The 24,017-nt window shown below is 44.7% G+C and overlaps 1 protein-coding gene across 1 annotated transcript in view; it reads left to right on the forward strand.

Annotated features, from left to right (window-relative positions):
- PSMD9 (proteasome 26S subunit, non-ATPase 9) overlaps window positions 1-22,387 on the forward strand; it is a 42,199-nt gene extending 19,812 nt beyond the window's left edge. Inside the window, exons 4-6 of the mRNA XM_082260758.1 lie at window positions 12,854-12,955; window positions 15,842-15,930; window positions 22,321-22,387. Coding sequence (XP_082116884.1) covers window positions 12,854-12,955; window positions 15,842-15,930; window positions 22,321-22,348 — 219 coding nt within the window. The 3' untranslated portion in view covers window positions 22,349-22,387. The remainder of the gene's footprint in view (window positions 1-12,853; window positions 12,956-15,841; window positions 15,931-22,320) is intronic.
- Window positions 22,388-24,017: the final 1,630 nt, after the last annotated feature.

Consider the following 24,017-nt stretch of genomic DNA (forward strand, 5'->3'; position numbering starts at 1 on the left):
AGCATCCAGGTAAGGGTGTTTGAACGAACACATGTGAGTGAGAACCGGCGCTTTAAATAGCCATCTAGTCCGGCGCTGGGTGATGACAGCTCCAGTCTTAAAGGTGTATGCGCACCTTTCCAAAAGTAAATGGTGGGGCGCATACACTTGTGGAAAGTGTAATTTAGGGTACCAAAGGTACCGGAACATTACACCAGGTTCCTTCGCAGGTTACACTCGGAACGCAGCACGGTGATTCTTGGGGCACAGGACTGGCCTCGCCGGTCCTGGTACGCAGACCTCGTGAATCTGGCGGTCGACGCCCCGTGGCGTCTGCCTCTTCAAGACGATCTCCTGTCTCAAGGGCCGATATACCATCCTGCTTTACAGTCGCTGGCTTTGACGGCCTGACTGTTGAGACCGAGGTCCTGAAGGAGAAGGGTCTCTCCCCAGAGGTCGTTCATACCTTGATCAACGCGAGGAAGTCTTCCTCGGGGAAGGTTTATTACCGTACTTGGAAGGCCTATTTTGCCTGGTGTGAGTCCAGGGGGTTTTCACCCCGCACGTACTCGGTGTCCCGAGTGCTGTCCTTCCTTCAAACAGGTGTCGATCAGCGTTTAGCGCTGGCTACGATAAAGGGTCAGGTGTCTGCGCTGGCCGTTCTGTTTCAACGTCCCGTGGCTTCCAACTCCTTGGTTGGCACTTTTGTTCAGGGAGTGCGTCATCTGGTTCCTCCTAGGAGGGATCCTCTGCCCCCTTGGGACTTGAATCTCGTTCTATCTGTGTTACAACGTGCTCCTTTTGAACAGATCAGGGAGATCTCGTTGTCTATGTTGTCCAAAAAGTTTGCCTTTTTGGTTGCGATCACTTTGGCTCACAGAGTGTCGGAGCTGGCGGCTTTGTCCTGCAAGTATCCGTATCTGGTTATTCATTTGGATAAGGTGGTCTTACGACCTAATCCTTCTTTTCTTCCGAAGCGAGTTTCGGAATTCCATCTTAATGAGGATATTGTCTTGCCTTCGCTGTGCGCGAAGCCTACACATCCAAAGGAGGTGAGACTACATTCTTTGGATGTTCGGGCGATAAGGGTTTACCTTAAATCGACTGAGTCTTTTCGAAAGACGGACTCCTTGTTTGTTCTTCCTGAGGGTCCTCGGAAGGGCATGGCGGCGTCGGCCTCTACCATCGCCAAATGGATCAGGCAGACCATTGAACAGGCGTATGCCTTGCAGGGGAAGGTTCCCCCTGTGCCTGTGAAGGCGCACTCTACTAGATCTCTGTGTACGTCTTGGGCCTGTCGTCATGGGGTTTCTGTAGCCCAGGTGTGTAAGGCGGTGACCTGGTCGACCGTACACACTTTCACAAGATTCTACAAAGTAGATGTTCAGGCATCGGCGGATGCTTCTTTTGGCCGCAAGGTTCTTAGTGCGGCGATTCCCTAGGGTCCCTTGTTGGGGACCTCTGGCTGTTGGGATAAGTTTTTTATCCCCTGGTTCTTTGTCTTTTCCTGGGTTGTTGCTCCTGTTGAGCAATTATTTCTCCTGTAGCCCAGCTGGTTTCCTTCCTTTGGTAAGGTTCCTTTCTTTGATGCGGAGACTGCGTTGCCTTTCGGCGCGGATGCGTTTCCCACCCCTCATGTTTGCACTGCTTTGGGACGTCCCCATATGTGACGAATATGAAGAGGCGGCGACTGTCGGAGGACGTAAGAGAAAACGGAATTTTTGTAAAATCTTACCTGTAAAATTCCTTTCTCTGAGTCCTCCGACAGTCGCCGCCCCCGCCCCTCTTTTGGGGTTTGGTTGTATACTCTACTGCTATTCCACTGAAACTGAGATATGGTTGCAGGAAGTAGGAGGGTATTGACTGAGGGGACCACCCCTTGAGGGTGGGATATGTTAAAAGCTTTAATGTTACATATTCTGTTGCCTAGCTACTCCTTCAGAGCAAAGTCTAATACCCCATATGTGATGAATATGAAGAGGCGGCGACTGTCGGAGGACTCAGAGAAAGGAATTTTACAGGTAAGATTTTACAAAAATTCCGTTTTTTTATTTTCTTTTTGCTTATATTACTTTGTAATTTCTTGGAAAATAATAAAACTTAAAAAAAAAAAAAACACGCATAGATGTGAAGCAGGCCTTAGGACTGCTCTAAATAGTAAGATAAAATCTTAGGTTTAAAGGATAATTCTAGGTATGGATATTTTATACATAGTTACATTGGTTCAGCTTAAAACCAATGTAACTATGTACAGTATATATACAATACCTGGCTGATGCCCTTGGAAGATGGGAATCACTGTAGTAGACTTTGCTACCCCAGTGTTGTCTACTTTCTTCCAGGTCCTGTGCTGGGCAGCTGCTCACAACAGTGCCATTCAAAGAATGCTTCCTGCAAATGACTACAAAGTGTTCTTTGATGGGATGAGGTGGGGAGGCTAGGTGGTGATGTCACGCTCTCCACCTCATCCAATAAGAGAACGTTTGCAGTCATTGAGAAAATGCAAAGCATTCTGTGAATGGTACCCCTACTGAATGGCCGACCTGTGAATGGTGCCCCTACTGAATGGCCGACCTCCTAAGCAGAGGCGCAGTTGAGACATGAGACCTGGAAGCAAGTAGAGATCACAGGATTAGTGGTGTCTACTCAGTGATTTCCAGCTTCCAGGGGTATCAGCCAGGTATAGTAAATAACTATTTATAGATACCTTGGTCCAAAATAGACTACAGTATGTAAAAATTACCCATGTCTGGATTTATTCTTTAAAACTGGCCATAGACGGTTCAAATCTCAACCTGATCAGGGACTGACTGAGATTTGAACCATGTATGGGCAGGTTGATTGTTCCCAAGTTGATCAATCCTACCATCTATGGCCTGCCTAAGTCTATAAACCCAATTCCACTGATTTTTCTTTCTTTGTGAATGAGGTTGAATATTTTGTGCTGATGATGATTAATGAATGTTGATTATTGATATGCCCTTTAGATAATGAAGTGGGCAGTGCATGAGAGTTTAGCAGCCCTGTTCAGGTGTAATAGGACACATCAAGCCTAACTCTAATATTTAGTTTATCAGACTTGAAAAACCAGTATAAAGCGGTTCTGTGTGATAAGTATTTCACATCTGGACTTCATTTAAATTCTCTGTTCCTCTGACATCTGCTGAGGGGTGGTAAACGGCACAGCCTTCTGTATAATGCAGAGTCATGCTTCCAGCTAAGACCAATTTACTTTATTGACCATTCTTGATGGCTCTGGACGAAATACCCAACTGATACTGTAAGTAATTTGGGTGTATCATAATCCTATGGAATCATTTCTTTCCATCAACTAATGCAGTAGAAATAAGCCATTGTGATTTTTTTTTTTTTTTTAAATATGCAGAAACGACATCAAAAGACGTATTTCAAAGTATTCCTCAAGCCATTGTGAACAGAAACCTATTCAGCAATTTTTTTTTTTTTTAAGAATAAAATAAAGTTTATATATTAGGACAAAACCATTTTTTAGCTTTGGATACGGTAGGAAATTGTTAGAACCCATGAGATTTTATTTTGCTTCCAAGTAGATGTTAAGATACACTATACTACCAAAAGTATTGGGACACCTGCCTTTACACACACATGAACTTTAATGGATTCCCAGTCTTAGTCCGTAGGGCTCAATATTGAGTTGGCCCACCCTCTGCAGCTATAACAGCTTCAACTCTTCTGGGAAGGCTGTCCACAAGGTTTAGGAGTGTGTTTATGGGAATGTTTGACCATTCTTCCAGAAGCTAATTTGTGAAGTCAGGTACTGATGTGGACGAGAATGCCTGGCTCGCAGTCTCCACTTTAATTCATTCCAAAAGTGTTCTATCGGGTTGAGGTCAGAAATCTGTGCAGGCTAGTCAAATTCCTCCACCCCAAACTCACTCATCCATGTCTTTATGGACCTTGCTTTGTGCACTGGGGCGCAGTCATATTGGAACAGGAAGGGGCCATCCCGTACAAAGTTGGGAGCATAAAATTATCTAAAATGTCTTAGTGTGTTAACGCCTTAGGAGTTCCATTCACTGGAACAAAGGGGCCAAGCCCAACCATTGGAAGAACAAACCAATACCATAATCCCCCCTCCACCAAATGATTTGGACCAGCGCACGAAGCAAGGTCCATAAAGACATGGATGAGTGAGTTTGGAGTGGAGGAACTTGACTGGCCTGCACAGAGTCCTGACCTCAACCTGATAGAACACCTTTGGGATGAATTAGAGCGGAGACTGCGAGTCATGACTTCTCTCCAACATCAGTGATGGGGCGATAGCTTTGACAGAATTGAGGGTCCTTGCCTGACTGGTATATAAGCCTGTAGGGATTCTTTAGGAATTTTTTGGGTATCCCTTATGGAGTTATATGCACTTCCAATAACTTTTCCCACGGGTGCAATCTCTGTTTAGAGACAAAAATGCCTGAGGAGCTGCACAATTATGAGAGAAAGAGGGCCCTTCACTGGAGTATTATGGAAAGGGAATATGTCATGCAGTACATGCTTCTCATTGCCCATCAGGCAACCCCTTACAGATAAGTGGGCATTCCAGCATGTGATCTGAGAGTTATCACAATGTAAATGAATGTGTGCAATTAGGATTAGGGAGATTATTGCTGTTGTGAGTGGAAAGGTAGTGGAGGGGATTGGCATGGACTTGAATGGATCATTACCGTTTTGCAGGAGCAACATCCTATTCAAGTCAGAGCTGCATGATTAATAGTTTCAGAATCGCAATTCAACCCCCTCACGATCTTAATCCGGCATTTCCACCATTCAGTGCAGAGCAGTTCCCTGCTCACAGCTGACAGCTGTCCAAAAAAAAAAAAGATCCTGTTCCCTTAAAGCATGTTATACAGCACAGTGCTTGTGCTGTTTAATTTGGCCCCCTGTATCTCCAAAAAAACCTGGTTGATCCTTCCAGTTTCTGCTCTCCTACCTGTACACTGACCATGGTGTATCCTGGCTGCTGAGCCCTGACACCTTGGTCATACGTGCCTCTGTCATTCGCAACCCTGCACTGTCGTCCTCTCTGTTCCTCTCCCCCCTCCCCTCCCTGCCTGTCTGCTTGTCAGTGCCCGGCCCCTCCCCTCCAGCTGCTCTCCTAATTATTTTAATATTCTCTTATCCCCTCTGTCTTATAACATGAACTGCTCCTATGCCTGTGTTATAGAAAAAAATATGCAACCTGTACCTAAAGCTGAACGGCTCCCAGCAATCGCATGACCGCTCAGCTCTTTTTCTCCTCTTTTCCCCTCCTCCTCCACGGCTGACATCAGCTGCAGTGCTCGGGCCCGCCCACTGGAGCGTCAGCCGGGTACAGGAGAGATCTGAGAAGTCAGCAGAGTGTCAGGAGATGCTCGGATTTAGGTACCAATCTGCACATTTTTTCACATAACGCAGGCACAGGATTACTTGGTGTTCTATTACAGAGGGGATTAGATCATTTTATATAAGTGGTTTAACAACCACTTTAAAGACTAAGCCTTTTTCTGACATTTGTTGCTTACAAGTTAAAATCAGTATTTTTTTCTGGAAAATTACTTGGAACCCCCAAACATTATATACATTTTTTTTTAGCAGAGACCCTAGAGAATAAAATGGTCGTTGCAATACACTTTAGCTTTTTTTTTAATTCATTAACCACTTGCCGTCTGCTTACGTTGATAGTACTGCTGCAAAGTGGTCTGTTATCGTCTGACGACGTAGATCTACATCATCAGACACTCCCCTTTCTCGGCGGCGCGCTCCCGCTGTATTCAGTCACAGCGGGAGTCGGGCCAGGGGAGGAGCGGCGGCGATCGCTGCTGCTCTTCCCCGATCGTCGGGGATCTAGTGTGGAGATCCGCCTGCTTGTGTAAACACAAGCGGGCGGATCTCCTAAGTGACAGGCAGGGTCAGATTGCAGGGTTCAGCATAGCTGAACCCTGGATCTGTCCTTGTGTCACACAGTCACCTCCCCCCACACACGTCAGTAAGCACCAGGCATACATAAACCCCTCCCTCTCCAATAAAATTAACCCCTTCCCTGCCAGTGTCATTTTTACAGTAACAGTGCATATATATAGCACTGATTACTGCAGTAATGTCACTGGTACCCCCAAAAGTGTCAAAAATGTCAGTCAAGGGTCCGATCTGTCCGCCGCAATGTCGCAGTCCCGCAAAAAAAATCGCAGATCGCCGCCATTACTCGTTAAAAAAAAAAACACCAAAAATGACAGAAATCTTTCCCTTAGTTAGTAAACGCAATAACTTTTGCGCAAACCAATCAAAATACGCTTATTGTGAATTTTTTTTTACCACACATAGGTAGCAGAAAACAAATTAGCCAAAAATTTAAAAAAATTTAGATTTTTTACATTTTTTTGGGGGGGAATTTCAGATAAAAAATGGGAAAAATATTGTTTTTTCAAAATTTACGCTTTTTTTTTGTTTATAGCGCAAAAAGTAAAAATCGCACAGGTGATCAAATACCACCAAAAGAAAGCTCTGTTTGTGGGGGGAAAAAAAAGGACTTAAATTTAGTTTGGGTATGGCGTCGCACGACCGCGCAATTGTCAGTTAGTCGCACAGCGCCGAATCGCAAAAAGTGGCCCAGACGTAAGACCGCAAAATCCTCTAGTGGTAAAGTGATTAAACAGTTAGCCCAATTTTTTTTTTTTTTGTATAATGTGAAAGATGTTACGCTGAGAATTGTGATCTTTATTCTAAGCAAGAAAATTGTGATTCTCATTTTTTCAGAATCGTGCTGCTCTAATTCTAGTCTGTGTTGGATTAGTGCTTAGTTATGGGCAGCCTGGCACTATAATTATTAGCGTATAGCAGGGAGGATTGGGGATGGATATCTGGGGGGAGAGGGTATGGTTGTTGGAGGATTTCATACGTGGTAGTTTTTTATCTGTTTTCAAAGTATTTCCACATTTTCCAGGTTTCGCTGGTTTGATAGAAGCCTTGTTTTCCAAATAAGGGAATCTACATCACCAATACATCTGCTTCTCTTTAGGATGAACAACTTGGTAGATTTACAGCGTCCTGCTGCTGTACTACACACACATTGGATTCAAACTTAATTTTTCTTGCTAATAAAAGGCCAACACCTATACAAAGCACAAAGACTCAATCCCGTATTACACCACCAATATAGGATAATGTCTTAGCAGCAGCACCCAAAATAGAAATAAATATGGATCTTATTTCATGAAATTTCCAAATGTTATTTTACTGATGATAAAAAGATCAGTGTTCCAGCTGGTTCTAATATTGTGTACCAAGAACATTTCTAAAAACAATTTTTTTTTTTTCTTCATCCACACCAAGCATTACAGAATTGCTACTATAGATTACAGCCAAAGTTGTACAGTCTTGCTGACCCACTGTTCATACACGCTCGTCTAGAGGTGCACTAGATGGGAAATTTTGGTGCTGAAACGGAAAATGCAGGATGCGCTTGGCCGAAACCCGAAACTAAAAATCACAGTTAAAAAAAAAAAAAATGTATATTTTTTTTATATATAATTGTATTCAACTTTTTAATTAATATCATCAATTTCAATGAATATGAATTTATCGTCGGCCATTATTAGCACTTTTAGCGCAAGAAAAGCTTAACAAAAATATATCCCTTTAAATTCTATGTATGTCTTCACACTGGTCCGCTGCGCTTCCATTGTGGTTTTAAAAATCTTGCTTGCTTGCATTTTTGGTTAGTTAAGTCTGGGTTCACACTGGTGTGATATGTGATTTCACACCGCGTTGCTGTGCAGATCACATGTGATGTCTGTGTGATGCGATTTCAGCCATCCAAATTGTATGGCTGAAATCGCATCGCATTCACATAAAAATGGTGCTGGACCTTTTTTTTTTTTTTTGGTCCACACTGGAATTGGATCGCATGGGTGTTCACACCTATGCAACCTGATTCCTGCACCATTTGACAGTTCACTCTTCAATCTGACCTGGGGGTGTCATTAACTTTACATTGATGCCCCCAGCAGTTTGCAAATCTCAGTGTGAAGCAGTGTGCAATTTAGGTGCGATGCAGGAACCGGCACTGAATCGCAGGTTTATCCGCATCGCACCAGTGTAAACCGGGGCTTAAAAAAACGCACAAAAAAAGCACCCCTCCGTTAAAACGCATTGAAAACACAGCAAGAATGCATCATTAACACACCCATGTTACTTTTTAATGCGGTTTTTGAGTCGCATGACCTATGAAAAACACCCCATAAGCAGTCAAATAACGGTAAAGTCAGCACAAAATTGCAGCGAATTTGCAGTAAAATTTCAGCAACATTGCTGTGCATTCGCAGGAATATTGCATGCATTTTGGGTGCCATTATCGACACCCTTTTCTCTTATCGGTCGAATGCCAAAAACACCATTTTCATCCAAATATATTTTGGCGGCCAAAATTTCAGTGCATCTCTACTTTCATCCAAATCAGAAAAGCACATATAATTTGACATCTGTAGATTATCATGCTCTTCTCCCATTTATCATTTGAGGAAGCATCTGCCCACTGCTGCTACTGCCTGCAGGAGTGACATGAAGTCTCCATTCATGGAGATTTCCTACTGCTCTTCTTCATTGAGCTGGTCATCTTTCCTTTTCTTTTTTTTTTTTTGGCTGTGTCCTGAGCCTTCATAAATCAGTGCTGACTCTTCAGTCTGGTAGTCACCTGACTATTCGGTTTGACATAAGAGTCCTTGGGCTGATGATAGCCTCCTCCCTCCTAATTGCCCAGTTCCATGTCAGTCTCATACAACACACAATTCTGCCTTTGTAAGGCAGGTCAGTTCAATCCTTGAACGAACTGATTCGACTGGCACCGAGGACCAGGTTGTCCCTGGCTTTGATGGCTGAAAAAAACATTGAGTAAGTACTTTTTATGGTCGCCTACAAGGGATTCCAGCCTGTCAGGCTGGGAAGGACTCCTGGGCACTTTGCTGGTGCAGGGGACATGGATGTCCAAGGAATCTTGTCTTCCAATCAACATTCTGGAACTTAAGGAAATTTGATTGTCCCTGCAACATCGGGTATTACAGTTGCAGGGTCATTTGATCTGGATTCAACCATTAGGTATATCAACTATTAGGAAAGTACAAGAAGTTTTGTTGCAGCATCTCCTGTCCTGGGCAGAACTTACGGTAATGTTCCAGTCTTTTCTGCCATTTACATGCTAGGCATGGACAGTCAGCAGGCAGACTTCTTCCGTCAGCAATGACTGGACGTGGATAGTGGTCCCTAAGCCCGGACTGTTGCAAGACCTATGTCACAGTTGGGTGGGCATGAGATGTGGCCTTCCTGACCTCCAGGTTAAGCAATTAACTGAACAGGTTTGTCTTCAAGTACAAGGATCATCTGGCGAAAGTAGTAGAAGCTCTTTTCGCTCTTCAGGATTAGTACACACTGATCTATGCCTTCCCTTGAAACTCTTTCCTTATCTGAATTGCAGGATCAAGATGGAGGGCATTCCTATGATCCTTATAGCTCTGAACTACCCCAAGTGAATGTGGTACTCCAACCTGATAATACTTCAGGCAGACCTTCTGCAAACTATAACCAGCTTGTCTGGTTCTTCTGGCTCATAGACCAACTGACCGCCCTACTTCACGGTTGCTGGCTTTTTCAGTTATCGTTAACTTTTTATTAAAGATTATATGCTGGGTTTATTTTCATGTTTGTTGAAGCCCAGGTTCTGAGAGACGAGGTCATAGAAATATAGAAACATAGAATGTGTCGGCAGATAAGAACCATTTGGCCCATCTAGTCTGCCCAATATATCTGAAGCCTATGAATAGTCCCTGGCCCTATCTTGTATGAAGGATAGCCTTATGCCTATCCCATGCATGCTTAAACTCCTTTACTGTATTTGCAGCTACCACTTCTGCAGGAAGGTTATTCCATGCATCCACTACTCTCTCAGTAAAGTAATACTTCCTCATATTACTTTTAAACCTTTGCCCCTCTAATTTAAAACTGTGTCCTCTTGTGGTAGTTTTTCTTCTTTTAAATATGCTCTCCTCCTTTACCGAGTTGATTCCCTTTATGTATTTAAAAGTTTCTATCATATCCCCTCTGTCTCTTCTTTCTTCCAAGCTATACATGTTAAGGTCCTTTAACCTTTCCTGGTAAGTTTTTTTTTTTCCTGCAATCCATGTACTAGTTTAGTAGCTCTTCTCTGAACTCTCTCTAGAGTATCTATATCCTTCTGGAGATATGGCCTCCAGTACTGCGCACAATACTCCAAGTGCGGTCTCACCAGTGTTCTGTACAGCGGCATAAGCACTTCTCTCTTTCTACTGCTTATACCTCTCCCTATACATCCAAGCATTCTGCTGGCATTTCGTGCTGCTCTATTACATTGTCTTCCCACCTTTAAGTCTTCTGAAATAATTACTCCTAAATCCCTTTCCTCAGATACTGAGGTCAGGACTGTGTCAAATATTCTATATTCTGCCCTTGGGTTTTTACGCCCCAGGTGCATTATCTTGCACTTATCCACATTAAATTTCATTATGACCATTCTTCTAGTTTTCCTAAATCCTTTTCCATTTGGCGTTTCCCTCCAGGAACATCAACCCTGTTACATATCTTTGTGTCATCAGCAAAAAGACAAACCATCGAGGCCTTTTGCAATATCACTTATGAAGATATTAAACAAAATTGGTCCCAGTACAGATCCCTGAGGTACCCCACTGGTAACATGACCTTGTTCTGAATGTTCTCCATTGACTACAACTCTCTGTTGTCTGTCACTCAACCACTGCCTAATCCACTCAACAATATGGGAGTCCATGCTCAATGACTGCAGTTTATTGATAAGTCTTCTATGTGGGACAGTGTCAAAAGCCTTACTAAAATCTAGATATGCAATGTCTACTGCACCTCCACCGTCTATTATTTTAGTCACCCAGTCAAAAAAATCTATAAGATTTGTTTGACATGATCTCCCTGAAGTAAACCCATGTTGTTTTTCATCTTGCAATCCATGGGATTTAAGATGTTCCACAATCCTATCCTTTAATAGGGTTTCCATTAATTTGCCTACTATTGATGTCAGACTCACTGGTCTATAGTTGCTCGATTCCTCCCTACTACCTTTCTTGTGAATGGGCACGACATTTGCCAATTTCCAATCTTCCGGGATGACTCCTGTTACTAATGATTGGTTAAATAAATCTGTTAATGGTTTTGCCAGCTCATTAGTCATCCTTTCAAGTGGAGGTCCTTCTCCTTCTTTTTCTTCTGTAAAAACTGAACAGAAGTATTCATTAAGGCAGTCGGCTAGCCCTTTATTCTCTTCTACATACCTTCCGTCATTTGTTTTTAATTTAGTTATTCCTTGTTTTAATTTCCTTTTTTTCATTTATATATCTGAAGAATGTCTTATCCCCCTTTTTCATAGACTGAGCTAGTTTTTCTTCTTTTCATCTCTGAATCAGTGATTCCCAAAATGCTACAAGCTAGGAGGCCTACTACTCACAAGGGCTATCCCTGGTTGTTGTAGGCATACTTTGCTTGGTGCGAGGATTTCACCCCAGGAAATTCTACTTGGGATGAATACTTTCCTTTTCACAGAAGGGTCTGGACCAGCATTTGGGGCTTTAGTACTATCAAGGGTCAGGTCTCAACACTTGTGATCTTGTTACAGAGACTGCTGGCTTTCCAAACTTTGATCAAGACCTTTGTGCAGGATGTTTCTCATGTGGCTCCGCCTGTCCGCTTTCCTGAGTCGGGGATTTGAGTTTGGTTCTCTCGTCCTACCAAAAACTGCATTTTGAACCTATCAGGGATATTCCTCTTTCTGCTATCACTTACAAGATTGTGTTTGTTTGCTTGTTGCCATCGCCTCTGCGGGGTGAGTGTCTGAGCTGGCAAAGAACCCCTTCTGGTCTAACACAAAGACAAGATAGTGTTGAGGTCCAAAACTTCCTTCCCACCTAAATATAACAAAAAATGTGCTTGTTATTTGCTGTTTGTGCTAACAGAACAAGACGTCTTGTGTCCTCGCTGTAAAATCCTTGTCATGGATTCTACTGGGGTTAAAAGGATCTTGCCCTTCAGTGTTTATAATCATCCTCCTGGTACTTCTTTTCCACAAAACTAAAGCCCCGTACGCACGAGTAGAAATTCGGCCGGGAAATTTCGTCCGACCGATCTGCCGATTTTCGGCTTGTTAGTATGGTGCTTCCGACAACCGACTCCGACTTTTTGGGCGAAAAAATCCTGGTGTGCAGGCTATATAATTTTTGTCGACCATCAAAACACGTCCGATTTTCGTCTCATTAGTACAGATTTCGATGGGGAAAAATCTTATGAGCAAGACTAGGCATGCTCAGAGATGAAAGAACACAAAGAAAGCAATCCACATGACATCACTTCTGAAGTAGATCTCTGTCGTGCGGGAAAATTCATGTGCAGTCTAGAGCACATTCCAACCAACAGACACCACTCTGAACAAAAGACGGACGACCGGTCGGCGGAAATTAGTTGCGTGTGTACTAGGCTTTAGGGATGCCGGCAGTAGAAACAGTTATCTTGGGCTAGCCTTCAAATTTGTTTCTTAGTGTCTGATTTTCTTGTTGTGACAGTATAGCCCAATGGTACAAGACTTCTTGTGTTTACAGTGGACTGCAAAAAAAGTTTACAGTAAGTTTTTAAAACTCCCATTTTTATAAGTATAATCACTCTGGCGATTGATACTTTTTGGTTTAGTTGCTTAGGATTTGTTTTATGTGTTTGGCATCCACACTCTGTTGTAATGTTTCTGATGCAAACTCGTTATTCTAAGATTTCCCATTATTAATGTTAGTCTTATTGCTTTTTTATCTTATATTTTTTTCCAAAGGGGCTGCAGGTTGGAGATGAAATTACCGCATTTGGTTCAGTAAACTCGAAAAACTTCCAGAATTTACAGAATATTGCCACTGTAGTTCAGCACAGCGAGGGGGTAAGTGCACATGTTAAATTTTATACATTATCTGTGCCAAAATAAAAAGTCAGTTTTTATTTATTTATAACCAGAAATGCAATCCCGGGTGTACTCTTTGTAAATGTGATGCATTTCTAATGCATTCTTTACGTTGCCATTTGGCTTTTTACTACTGAAGCTGGTCACACAGGCAGATTTTTGTTTTTTTTTTTGTTTTTTTATGCACAGCCTGCAGGCTGAACGCATTCCTCCATCTAAGCTAAACAGTGCAGATGGACAAATCTCACACTATGGCTATTGTGTTCTGACAGCCGGCACTGCAGGCTGTCAAAACACCTGAACAGTGCCTGCTTTATTCTCACTGGCCCTACTCACTCTTTCAAATGTTATTGCTCTTCCAGGTGAAGTGAAAGGTGGTCATTACACAAATGTGCCCTTTCTTGTATACAGAATGGCTTGTTGGTATCACCAGGCCTTTTTTTCTGCCGGAATGTGGCGGAACGGCGTTCCGCCATTTCTGGCAGCCCTGTCCCCTCCATCATGTCCCTGAACGCAGAAGGCGGTAGAGAAAGTTTTTGCACTACTCCCTTCCTCCACCGGCTTCTGTGTCCTATTGCCAGGCACTCAGGACATGTGTAGAGCAGTGCATGTGTCAGTGGATGCCCTGGGTCCCCACACCCCGACCGCTGCATTTTTAAAATTTCTCTGGAGCTTTGGGAGCCGCGGCTCCTATCCCATCCAGCCCCACGGCTCCCATCCTGTCCTGTCCTGCCTCGCTTCGCCTGTCAGACTTGTGTAGCTCAGAGCCGAGTGAAGTGTTCTAAAACTCCAGCTTGGCTCTGTGTTACACAGGTCTGACAGGCGGGGCGGGACTGCACTGTGTTGGAAAAAAAGCCTGCATGCTCTTACCTGATCATTGACAGCTACTTCGCAAGCTATTTAGTGGAGGTGAGACTATAACTCAGAGGAGGTGAAAACTATAGAGGGAAAGGTAGAAAAGAATGGGGGGGGGGGAGTGTGATCTGTGGGGAGGCATCTGTGGGAAAGGTGACAGCTGTGAATTTGTGAAGAGGGGGGTGAAGTTGTGAGAGCTGGAAAGGGGGAGAGGTTGTGCAAAGCTAGAGCTGAGTAGTGGGGAGGGGGGGAAGGTGTTAAAGTGGCAAGAGCTTGGAAAGGAGGGTTGGCAGCTTGTTTAGAGGTGACAGGGGGTTAAGGTTAAATTTGGAGGGTTGAAGAGATGAGAGCTGTGGATTGGGGTAATCTGTAGATGGGGGTGCAGAAGTGAAATGTGGAAGGGGGGGTAGAGACAAGCTATAGTTGTGGACTAGGGGTGTAGGCTGTGGATGGGGGGCAGGAGGGGGGGTGCAGAGTTGAGTTGTTGACAGGGGGTACAAAGGTGAGTTGTGGAGAGTGATAAGGTAAATTGTGGACAGGGGTGCAGAATTGAGGGACAGGGAAAGAAGAGGTGTGCTGCCGATGGGGGGGGGGGGGAGAAGTGGTGAGCTGCGGAGGGGGGTAAAAGTTGTGAGCAGCAAATGGGGGGGGGGGGGGGTAATAGGCTGTGGCGGTTAGGAGGGGAAGAGCTGCGCACAGGGGAGAGAATTAGTGAGCTGCACACAGGGAAATAATTGGTGGGCTCTGCACAGGGGAAAGAAGAGGTGAGCTGCGCACAGGGGAAAGAAGAGGAGAGCGGTGGATGAGGGGCATAGGGGAGCTGTGGACTAGGGTTGTAGAGATGAGGTTTGAATGGGGGCCCAGGGGTGAGCAATAGATAGTTACATTGGGGAAGATATGTAAGTACTGTCCATTGTGCTGATTTTTATTTATTTTTTTCTGTGATACATACCTCATTACTGCAGAGTACACTTTCCTGAGCCCTGTGTGTTATGCGCTCCTAAGTGCGGTACTCTGTGCCTTTTGGGCTTAGGCAGATTTGGCACCACTTTACTTTTCTCCCAGCAGATGGACGGGGTTAGGGGCGGAGGGTTGGCTGGGGAGGGTGGGTTTCTGCACCTATTCTCTGAGAAAAAAACCCTGGGTATCCCCATCACCTAATTATGACTGAGATGTGCAACAGATAGGAAAATGTGAGGATTATTGTTAGTCCAGCTCAGAAAACACAAGCATCAAAGAAAATGAGCGCACACAGAACCATGTAAACATTACTATTATAGAAGTCTGAAATCCTTTTAAAAGCATATGGGAAGTATCTATGACATTTTTTGCATTCTCATAAAAAACAATAGTTTCCTAGCACAGTGCCCTGGGGATAACTTTACCCCCTAGATGCTGACCGCACGCAAATATGTGGCCTCTCAGGAGTTGGGCCGCGTATTTGTGTGCATAAGCACCGAGAGAGCTGTGCCGAAAATGTGTGCGCCCTTAGTGGTCCCGGTTGCTCATGAAAAGCTCCTGATTGCTTCTTACAATCGGGAGTTTTCCAATCATGTGACCACCGGGACAGCCAATGACGGCGATCACGAGCACCGCCTCCCAGAATGCCACTCCCCTTAAAGAACCGGCGGGAGCTGGGGCAAAGGGGTTAATAATCAACAACCTCCCCCAAACCTTCCCTTGAGATACAGTAGTTGTAACTGCTAGTACTCAATCCTGCTATCACTGACAACTCCGATCTCCACTGACAACTGGGAAGCAGCCAGAGTGTGTCCTCTATGACCTAGTGATCACATGCACCCTGGAGGCTTCACTGAAAAAACAAAATAGAAGCATTCAGCCTGCAGAGAAAGATTGCCGGGTTGAGGTCACCGCGCCATTCGTTTTAATTGTAACTGTCCAGTATTAAAAAAAAAAAAAAAAAAAGGTCAGATTAATTGAACAATGTGCCAATGGTTTTGAGTACACCCGTCTTGTGTTTGTTATTAATCTTGAATGTTCTATTTCCAGAGACCCTTAAGTGTGACAGTATTACGGGATGAAAAATCTGTTCATTTAGGATTAACCCCACAGCGATGGAGTGGAAAAGGACTTTTAGGGTATGTTCTGGAAAAAATAGTTCACTTATATAGATGATTGATTAAACAAGCTAAATCCAAGGTTTTTGTGATTTTAAAATGTATTTGTGTACCCCTTTAAAAAAAAAAAATCAATAAACAGACCTCTTTTCATGGTGTTTCCAAAAAATGAACATGCCATTTAGAAATGGATGTTACAATATGTAATCCTGGCTCCCCAAGGTAATAGTAAGAGTAATATTGCATGAGAAGCAACATACACACTGGCAGAATATATTCACTTTTTCTCTGACTGATAGCTACTTAAGCCACTTGTACGGCTCATCCAGTATGATCGACAGTGTGGTCATAAACACAGCTGGCAAGTTTTGTTCTGTGCACAGTGCATTGGGCAGCAGTTAATAAGTAAATGTAATTACTGTAGTTAACAGTAACCATGAGCTTTTGAATGTATTTCTTAAAGTTTTACTAAACTCAAGACCATGTATTCACTATATCTGGTCTTCCACAGCACATGGAACATGAAAATGCAATCATTTTAGTAAACATAAACTGCTAAATACCTTTTCTCATTAGCAGTTTTTGCGTGCGTGCAGGAGCCTAGTGGCCGTTCCCTTATAGCGCATGTGCCAGTGATGTCACTGGCTGCATGTACAGTAAATGTCTCCTAAACGGTGCACATTTAGAAGATATTTACACTACCTATAGGTAAGCCTATTATAGGCTTACTTATAGGTAAAATAAGTTGGAAGTTTACTTCTTCTTTAAAGTAAGTTCACTTTTTAAAAAAAAAATAAATAAATGCACATTTTTTTTTCAGGTAAAAAAATGTCCATTATTTTTTGTTGCAGAAGCCTGTAAAGCATTGCACCAGCGATCAGCACATCTCTGATGCCATGCAGGTCTCCTGCACACTGTCAATGTAGACTCCATGAACTACCACAGTACTGTGGGATGTTGGGGCTTGTAGTTCATTCAGGCACACAAAGCTGTGTGTATTAATGATGCTACTGTGTGGGCGGAGCCTCGTACGGCCGCGCTATTTTCAAACCGTAATAGCTCGTACTGCAGCCACAGGGAGGGGGGCAGCGGGTGGCGGCTGCAGCATTGGAAACACTTTACATATTACATGTTCCACCGTAAAATTGGGTGGAACATGTAACAAGTTCCTGAAGGTGAACTTGTCCTTTAAAGTATTACTAAACCCACATCATAAAAAATCCCTTTATTACATGCTGTTCATACTCCCACTGTCACTATGAGATTCGTTTTTGTATTCTGCAAAAAAACCTGGTTAATCCTGCTGTTCGCTGTCTCCACCTTCTATCCATTTCCCCAATTCAGCTAGGGATTTTGCAGAGCAGTGTTGGCAGCTCTGCACATGCTCAGTTTTCAGTGAGTTTCTATGCTGAGGATTTCCACCTATCACATCTGAGCAGCCCATGTGACTATAGAGTCACACACATGGATGTATACACATTGGTAAATAACAGTCCACTCCCTCCCTCCTCCATGCCCACTAACCAGCTAAACACAACAGGGGTGGGATATTACATATAAAAATTTTAGTTGGGATATTTCATGTAGATTGATGGAGGCTTCACCTCCCTCGTATTCTAAGACAGAGGCTGGAGGGGCGTGACACAGCCCGTGACTGGCAGAAATCCCCCCACACCATGTTATTGCCAAAAAAAATAATAAAGATTAGATTTCAAATATATATTTGTATACCAACACAGTTTATTGATATTGTTTATTTTTACTTTGTATTCCAAAGGCTTTTTTTTTTTTTTTCTAACGTGACCAGCAGCAGAGGACCGAAAGCTCCTCTTGCTTCTGTTTCCCTTCAGACATTCTGGGAAAGGTCTGGATCATGTGACAGCTGTATATTGATTAAGAAAAAGGTACTTTTCTTTTTCGTTCATTGACGGACACAGCGCTCCATATTCAGAACCATAGGATTACATTGCCCCCTACAGGAATAGGACACTAGGCAGAAAAAACAACTTGGCTATGCATGTGGGCAGCTGGTATACATCCCCCTCTCTGCTATTTCTCCCTTCAGTTTTTTTTTTTTGCCTAGTCCGGGGTAAAGACCTAGCTCCCTGCTGGGATCTTTGGTTCTGGCAATTTTTTCCTTTTAAATGGCAATTTTTCTCCTGGTGTTTTTCCTGTGAGATCTACAATCAACTGCTGGGCTGGGCAATGGGCTGGATAGTTAGATCCAGTGGTCCTCCCAGTCTGGCTGTCGAGTGCGTGCAGACCAGAGCTCCGCGCTAGGTCGGTCGAGACATAGCCCCACTGGACGGGGGCTGGCCTGCAAGTTAAAACGTCTCGCAACGTCGCTTACGACCGGTCCTGGCCCGAGTCTTGAGTTTTTTCTGGCCGACAGTCTTCGATTTCAGTGGTAAGGGGTTCTGTCTGGAGTGGTGCCCATCTGGTTTATGTGAGTTTGGGGAGTATGCTATTCCCCCCTCACCTCTTGGATGAGGTGAAAGGTGGACGTGGGCACTCGTCGGGAGGTTTGGACCTGCGGGTTCTACTCCTTGCCCCCCCCCCCTTCCCGGGGTAGTGCGGTGGGACAGTGGTGGACTTTGGTGGTGTGTGCAGCACAGTACCCTTTGTAGTGTATCTTCTGAAGAAGAAGACTGTCCCACCAGTGGTGCAACCTCCTGTTCCAAGGTTAAATAAGGCAACCATGATTCTGGTAGAGGAATCCCCGCCCTTTAAAGATTCAGCTGACAAAAAAGCGGAGTCTGTGGCCCACAACATGTTCACTATTGCTGGTTCGGCGTTATGGGCGGTCCTGGCCATTGCCTTGGTGTGGCAAACTCAAACTGAGTAGGCTAAATTTTTGCACCCGGGTCTGGGGGTGTGAGCAGATTCTCCCTGCCTTCATTGAGTTGGTGACTAGTTTATCCAGGGGCTGCAGTGTGTCTGCGATGCCTCTCTGGACTCAGCCCCCTTGAATTCTAAGCTTTCTGTTTCGACAGTGGTGCTTAGGCGTGTGTTGTGGCTTAAGTGTTGGTCTGCGGACAAAACCTCTAAAAAAAAGCTCTAACTGATTTGCCCTTTCAAGGCGATTGCCTGTTTGAGGCTACCCTGGATGACATCATTAAGAATCTCACAGGGGGAAAGAGCACTTTTCTTCCAGACTTTTCCTTCTCGGCACACACTAAGTTTTTTCGTTCATCGGGGTACACTGACCAGGGTTTAAAACCTTTCAAGCCCTCCTCGGGAGGTTCCAAGCGGCCCTGGTTTGGCAAGCTTAGAGTGGGTTTCTCTAGACCCGCGGACAAGGCCCCTTCAGCATGAAGGTGCGCTCTCACCCATGCATGGGGTGAGGAAGACGTCTTCACTGATTTTCCGGGCCGTGCACCTCCTTGGTGAATAACATATGGATCCACAAATTAATTCTGTCTGGTTACAAGATAGAGTTTCGTTCTTTCCCTCCAATATACATCTGTCCCTGGACTGGCTGTAAGCTCTCTTTGGGGCGGTGCAGGACCTATTGCTTTAGGGAGTGATTGTCCCGGTTCCGTTATTAAATGGTTTCAAGGTTTTTATTCAAACCTGTTTACAGTCCCAAAGAAGGAGTGCAAGGTTCGTCTGATCCTGGACCTCAAGGCCTGAACTATTTTGTGCGGGTACAGAAATTGAGAATGGAGTCTATTCGCATGGTGGTGGCATCCCTACATCAGGGGGATTTCCTAGCCTCTATCAACATCAAAAATGCCTACTTGCATATTCCAAAATGTGCCCAACACCAGCGTTTCCTCCGCTTTGCTGTAGGAGAGTAGCACTGTCAGTTTGTGGCATTACCCTTTGCTCTCGCCTCTGCTCCTCGGGTCTTCACACAGGTGTTGGCCCCGGTTTTGGCATTGCTATGTCAGCGGAGGATTGCTGTGCTGGGCTACTTGGACAACCTCCTATTGAGAGGGGAGTCCTCATCTGTATTAGTGGACGACGTGGAGATCGCTATCCAGACCTTAAAGGAGTTTGGTTGGCTTTTGAACTATCGGAAGTCTGCCCTGATCCTGTCCAGGAAATCGGATTACCGGGGTCTTACTGAATTCGGCTCTGGTCAGAGTTTCTTCCTCTGGACAGACTCCAGAAGTTGCATGCTGAGATTTCCATCTCTTGCTGTCCCACAGGAGGTCCACCCTCTGGACTTGCATGTGATTGCGGGGCCTGATGGTGTCTACCTTTTTTGAGGTGGTCCCGTTTGCACAGTTCCATACGAGGTCTCTTTAGAGGGAGATCCTGGTGCAATGGGACAAGTGTCCAAAGTCTCTGTACGTCATATTCGGCTGAACCAGGAAACCAGGGGTTCCCTGGTCTAGTGGCTTAGTTCTCCGACTCTTCTGCAGGACAAGTCTTTTCTCCCCTTGTATTGCACAGTGGTCAGGACAGATGCCAGTCTGACCTGCTGGGGAGGTGTCCTGGGGCTGAGCTTCGCTCAGGGTTGTTAAACGCTGGAGGAATCCAGACTACCAATCAATGTCTTGGAACTTCGGGCAATCAGGATGTGCCTGGATCACTGGACGGATCAGCTCGGGGGCTCCAGGAATGGATCCAGTCGGACAAAGCCATGGCGGTGGCTTATGTCAATGACCAGGGCGGACAAAAAGTGTGTTGGCAGCTCTGGAGGTATCCAGCATTCTCCGGTGTGCACATTCCAGGTGTGGAAGATTGGCAGGCGGACTATAAGGGAGTGATCCCTTCATCCGCACGTGTTTCAACTGATATTTGATATGCGGTGGGGCACTCCCGAGGTGGACCTTTTGGCGTCTCGGCTCAACAGAAAGGTACCAAGGTTTGTGGCAAGGTCACGGGATCCTCTGGCGGATACCACAGATGCTCTGGGGGCCCCATAGGGGCAGTATCATTTGATCTATGCCTTCCCTCCTCTCAAGCTGGGTTTTGCAGGTTGCTGTTTAGACGGTCTGTTTCCTCTTTGGGGGTGTATTGTTCAGGTTGGGCTTCAGTTGTTTTGTTGTTGAGCTCCTGTTTCCTGGTTGGCTTCTTGTGTTTAGCTTTGGTTTTTTTTATCCCACCCCTCATGTTTTTGGCACTGCTTGGGGACATCCCTATGGTTCTTAATATGGAGCACCTCCATGAACGAAAGAGAAATAGGACTTTTGTTACTTACTGTAAAATCCATTTCTCGGAGTTCGTTGATGGGCAAGGTAACCACCCCTTCTAGATACTTCTGATACTGCTTGTTACTAAAGTGAAGGCTTATAGCAGAGAGTGGGGTGTATTCCAGCTAGGACTGCCCATAGGCATAGCCAAGTTGTTTTTTCTGCCTAGTGTCCTACCTGTGGGGGGCTATGTAACCCTATGGTTCTGAATATGGAGCACTGTGTCCGTCAATGAACGCAGAGAAATGGATTTTACAGTAAGTCTCGGTTCACATTTATGCGATGCGGGAAGGCTGCGAATCCGCAGCCTGTTCCCGCATCGCACACGCACCCCCGGCAGTTCACACTGCCACATGCGATACGCGGGGGTGTCAATGTAATGTTAACGACACCCCCAGTTTGATCGCATATCGCAGTGCGATCGTGCAGTTCGCACAGGATCGGATCGCACAAGTGTGAACCGCTGTGCGATCCGATCCTGATGCGGCTGCCAAAAAGGGTCCCTGTGCGTGTTTGGTGCGGCTGCGTTGCGAATTTAGCCATACAAAGTGTATGGCTAAACTCGCACCGCACAGCCGAGCGCATGTAATGTCGGAGCAGTGCGCTCCGACATTAAATGCGAACCCCGCACACGCACAAGTGTGAACCGGGGCTAAGTAACAAAAATCCTATTTGTTTTTATTAAAATAATTACAGTGCCTTCATTCATATACAGAAATGGTAAGAACAATGTAAATTAAACAATGTGTGTTTAAGGCTCGGTTCACACTGATGCGATGCGGGAAGGCTGCGAATTCGCAGCCTGTTCCCGCATCGCACACGCACCCCCGGCAGTTCACACTGCCATATGCGATCCGCTGGGGGTGTCAATGTAATCTTAACGACACCCCCAGTTTGATCGCATATCGCAGTGCGATCGTGCAGTTCGCACAGGATCGGATCGCACAAGTGTGAACCGCTGTGCGATCCGATCCTGATGCGGCAGCAAAAATGCCTCCTGTGCGTGTTTGCTGCGGGTGCGATGCGAATTTAGCCATACAAACTGTATGGCTAAACTCGCACCGCACAGCTGATCGCATGTCATGTCGGAGCAGTGCGCTCCGACATGACATGCGAACCCCGCACACGCAGTAGTGTGAACCGGGGCTTAGAGTCCCTTTTAAATCCACATAAATACTATATAAGTGTAGTTAGTCTTTATTACCTAATGAGCATAATCATTTCATGGTACCCTAAATGTCTGTTGTCTTTGTTTTAACTTTAACAGGTGCAACATCATTCCAATAAAAAGATAATCTCACTCAGGGTGATCTCACTTTAAGTGTTTGGACCACAAATTAAAGATTTTCTAGTGTGGAAGTTGAACTGGTGTGAAGATAACCCCTGGATTTGGAGTTAATTTGTATGCGTTTATTTTGTAGTGCTTAATAAAATTTGACTTCTTTATTATATTTGTGAAGTGTACTTATTTTTTAGAGATGATCAAAGAAATCAGAAAATTACTTATGCACAAACAAATTCCCTTCCTGTCTATGCATATATCTTTGAGTGGTATTATACAGTACATTTAATTCATGGATTTTGGCCGTTCACATATGTGCGGCCACGGTTTCCATCATGGGGTCCAGTGTGTTTTTGTTCACTGGTTCAGGTGTGATTCAGGTCCAAATTTTTGCCTGAATTAGCACCTGAACCAGACCCAAAAATGCACAGGACGCTTTTGGCTGCCCCGGACATGTGAGAGCCGATCACACTCGCATGTCATGCAAATTGGATGCGGTGAAAACCGCATCTAATTCGCACATATGTGAACGTGGCCGTAACTAATTGTTAAGATTTTTGGTTTGCTATTGTTTCGTTTTTTTTTTTTACAATTTTCACTGCCATAATAGGAGCAGCTCTACACTTTTTTTAGTTGTTGGTTTTTTTAAATTTTTTTTATGATGGTTATCTTATAGACAGCCCCGTACTCCTGTCAGTCTGTTTGGTAGGAGCTAAGGGCTTAATCCACCAGAAACACACTGCCATATTTCAGATAGGTTTAGTCCACAAATGTCTAATGCGACTTGTGGCGTGTGCCTAATAAGAAAACGTAAGTACATAGCAGTGGCAGCCTGTCCATTAGGGGCGCAGGGGTGCTGCGCCCCATCCATGCATCTGGCTCCCTTAATCTACATGCAGGGCGCCGGATGCCTGGATTCCAATGGGGAATTTTTTATTTTTTTTTGAAGCACGTGATTAGAGCCAGAGGCTCCTATAGGCTTCAAAAAAGGGTGGGCTCAGGGCGCAGATACTGCGCCCTGAGCCCACACAGTTGTGTGACAATAGCGAGTGAATATTCACTATTGTCACACTGATTCTCCTCCCAGCCAATCAGGAAGCGGGTCGTGAGACCCCTTTCCCGATTGGCGGAAAGGAGAAGCGATGTTATTGGGCAAGGAGGAGGGAGGAGATGCACGGCCAGAGGAGAAGCACTGGACGCACAGACTTTCCCACCAGCCGCCACTGGTACATAGGTTTTGAGCAATACTTGTATGTAGGCTTCTGACGGTATCAGATTTTCATGCTGCGATTAATTGATTAAGGTTTTGCCACGGTATATGGTATTATCACGGTATTCAATTATTAAATTAAAATTATTAAATTTCTACCTCACTTGAATTTCATTGCTGAATTTAGGGGCTTTGGTTCACTTATGCACATTATTATATAGTCAGTCAGTACAGACTCTGTGAACCAGGCCTAAAATAGGTCATCAAGCAGTGTCTGGCCTAACTGGTGATAACTGGTCCTGGCGCTCGGCTCCAATCCGATGGCCTGTTCATTAAGAGGGCAAATCCATGTGGTCAAGAAGTGGTTAAACCTGAAGGAGGTGTTGTTATTTATAAATTACTTTACTATTGCTTTAGGCCTGGTTCACATGTATGCGGGTTGGCGGTTCACATGTATGCGGGTTGGCGGCCC

This window comes from Pelophylax lessonae, assembly GCF_965119305.1.
Source record: "Pelophylax lessonae genome assembly, chromosome: 1".
Lineage (NCBI taxonomy): Eukaryota > Metazoa > Chordata > Amphibia > Anura > Ranidae > Pelophylax > Pelophylax lessonae.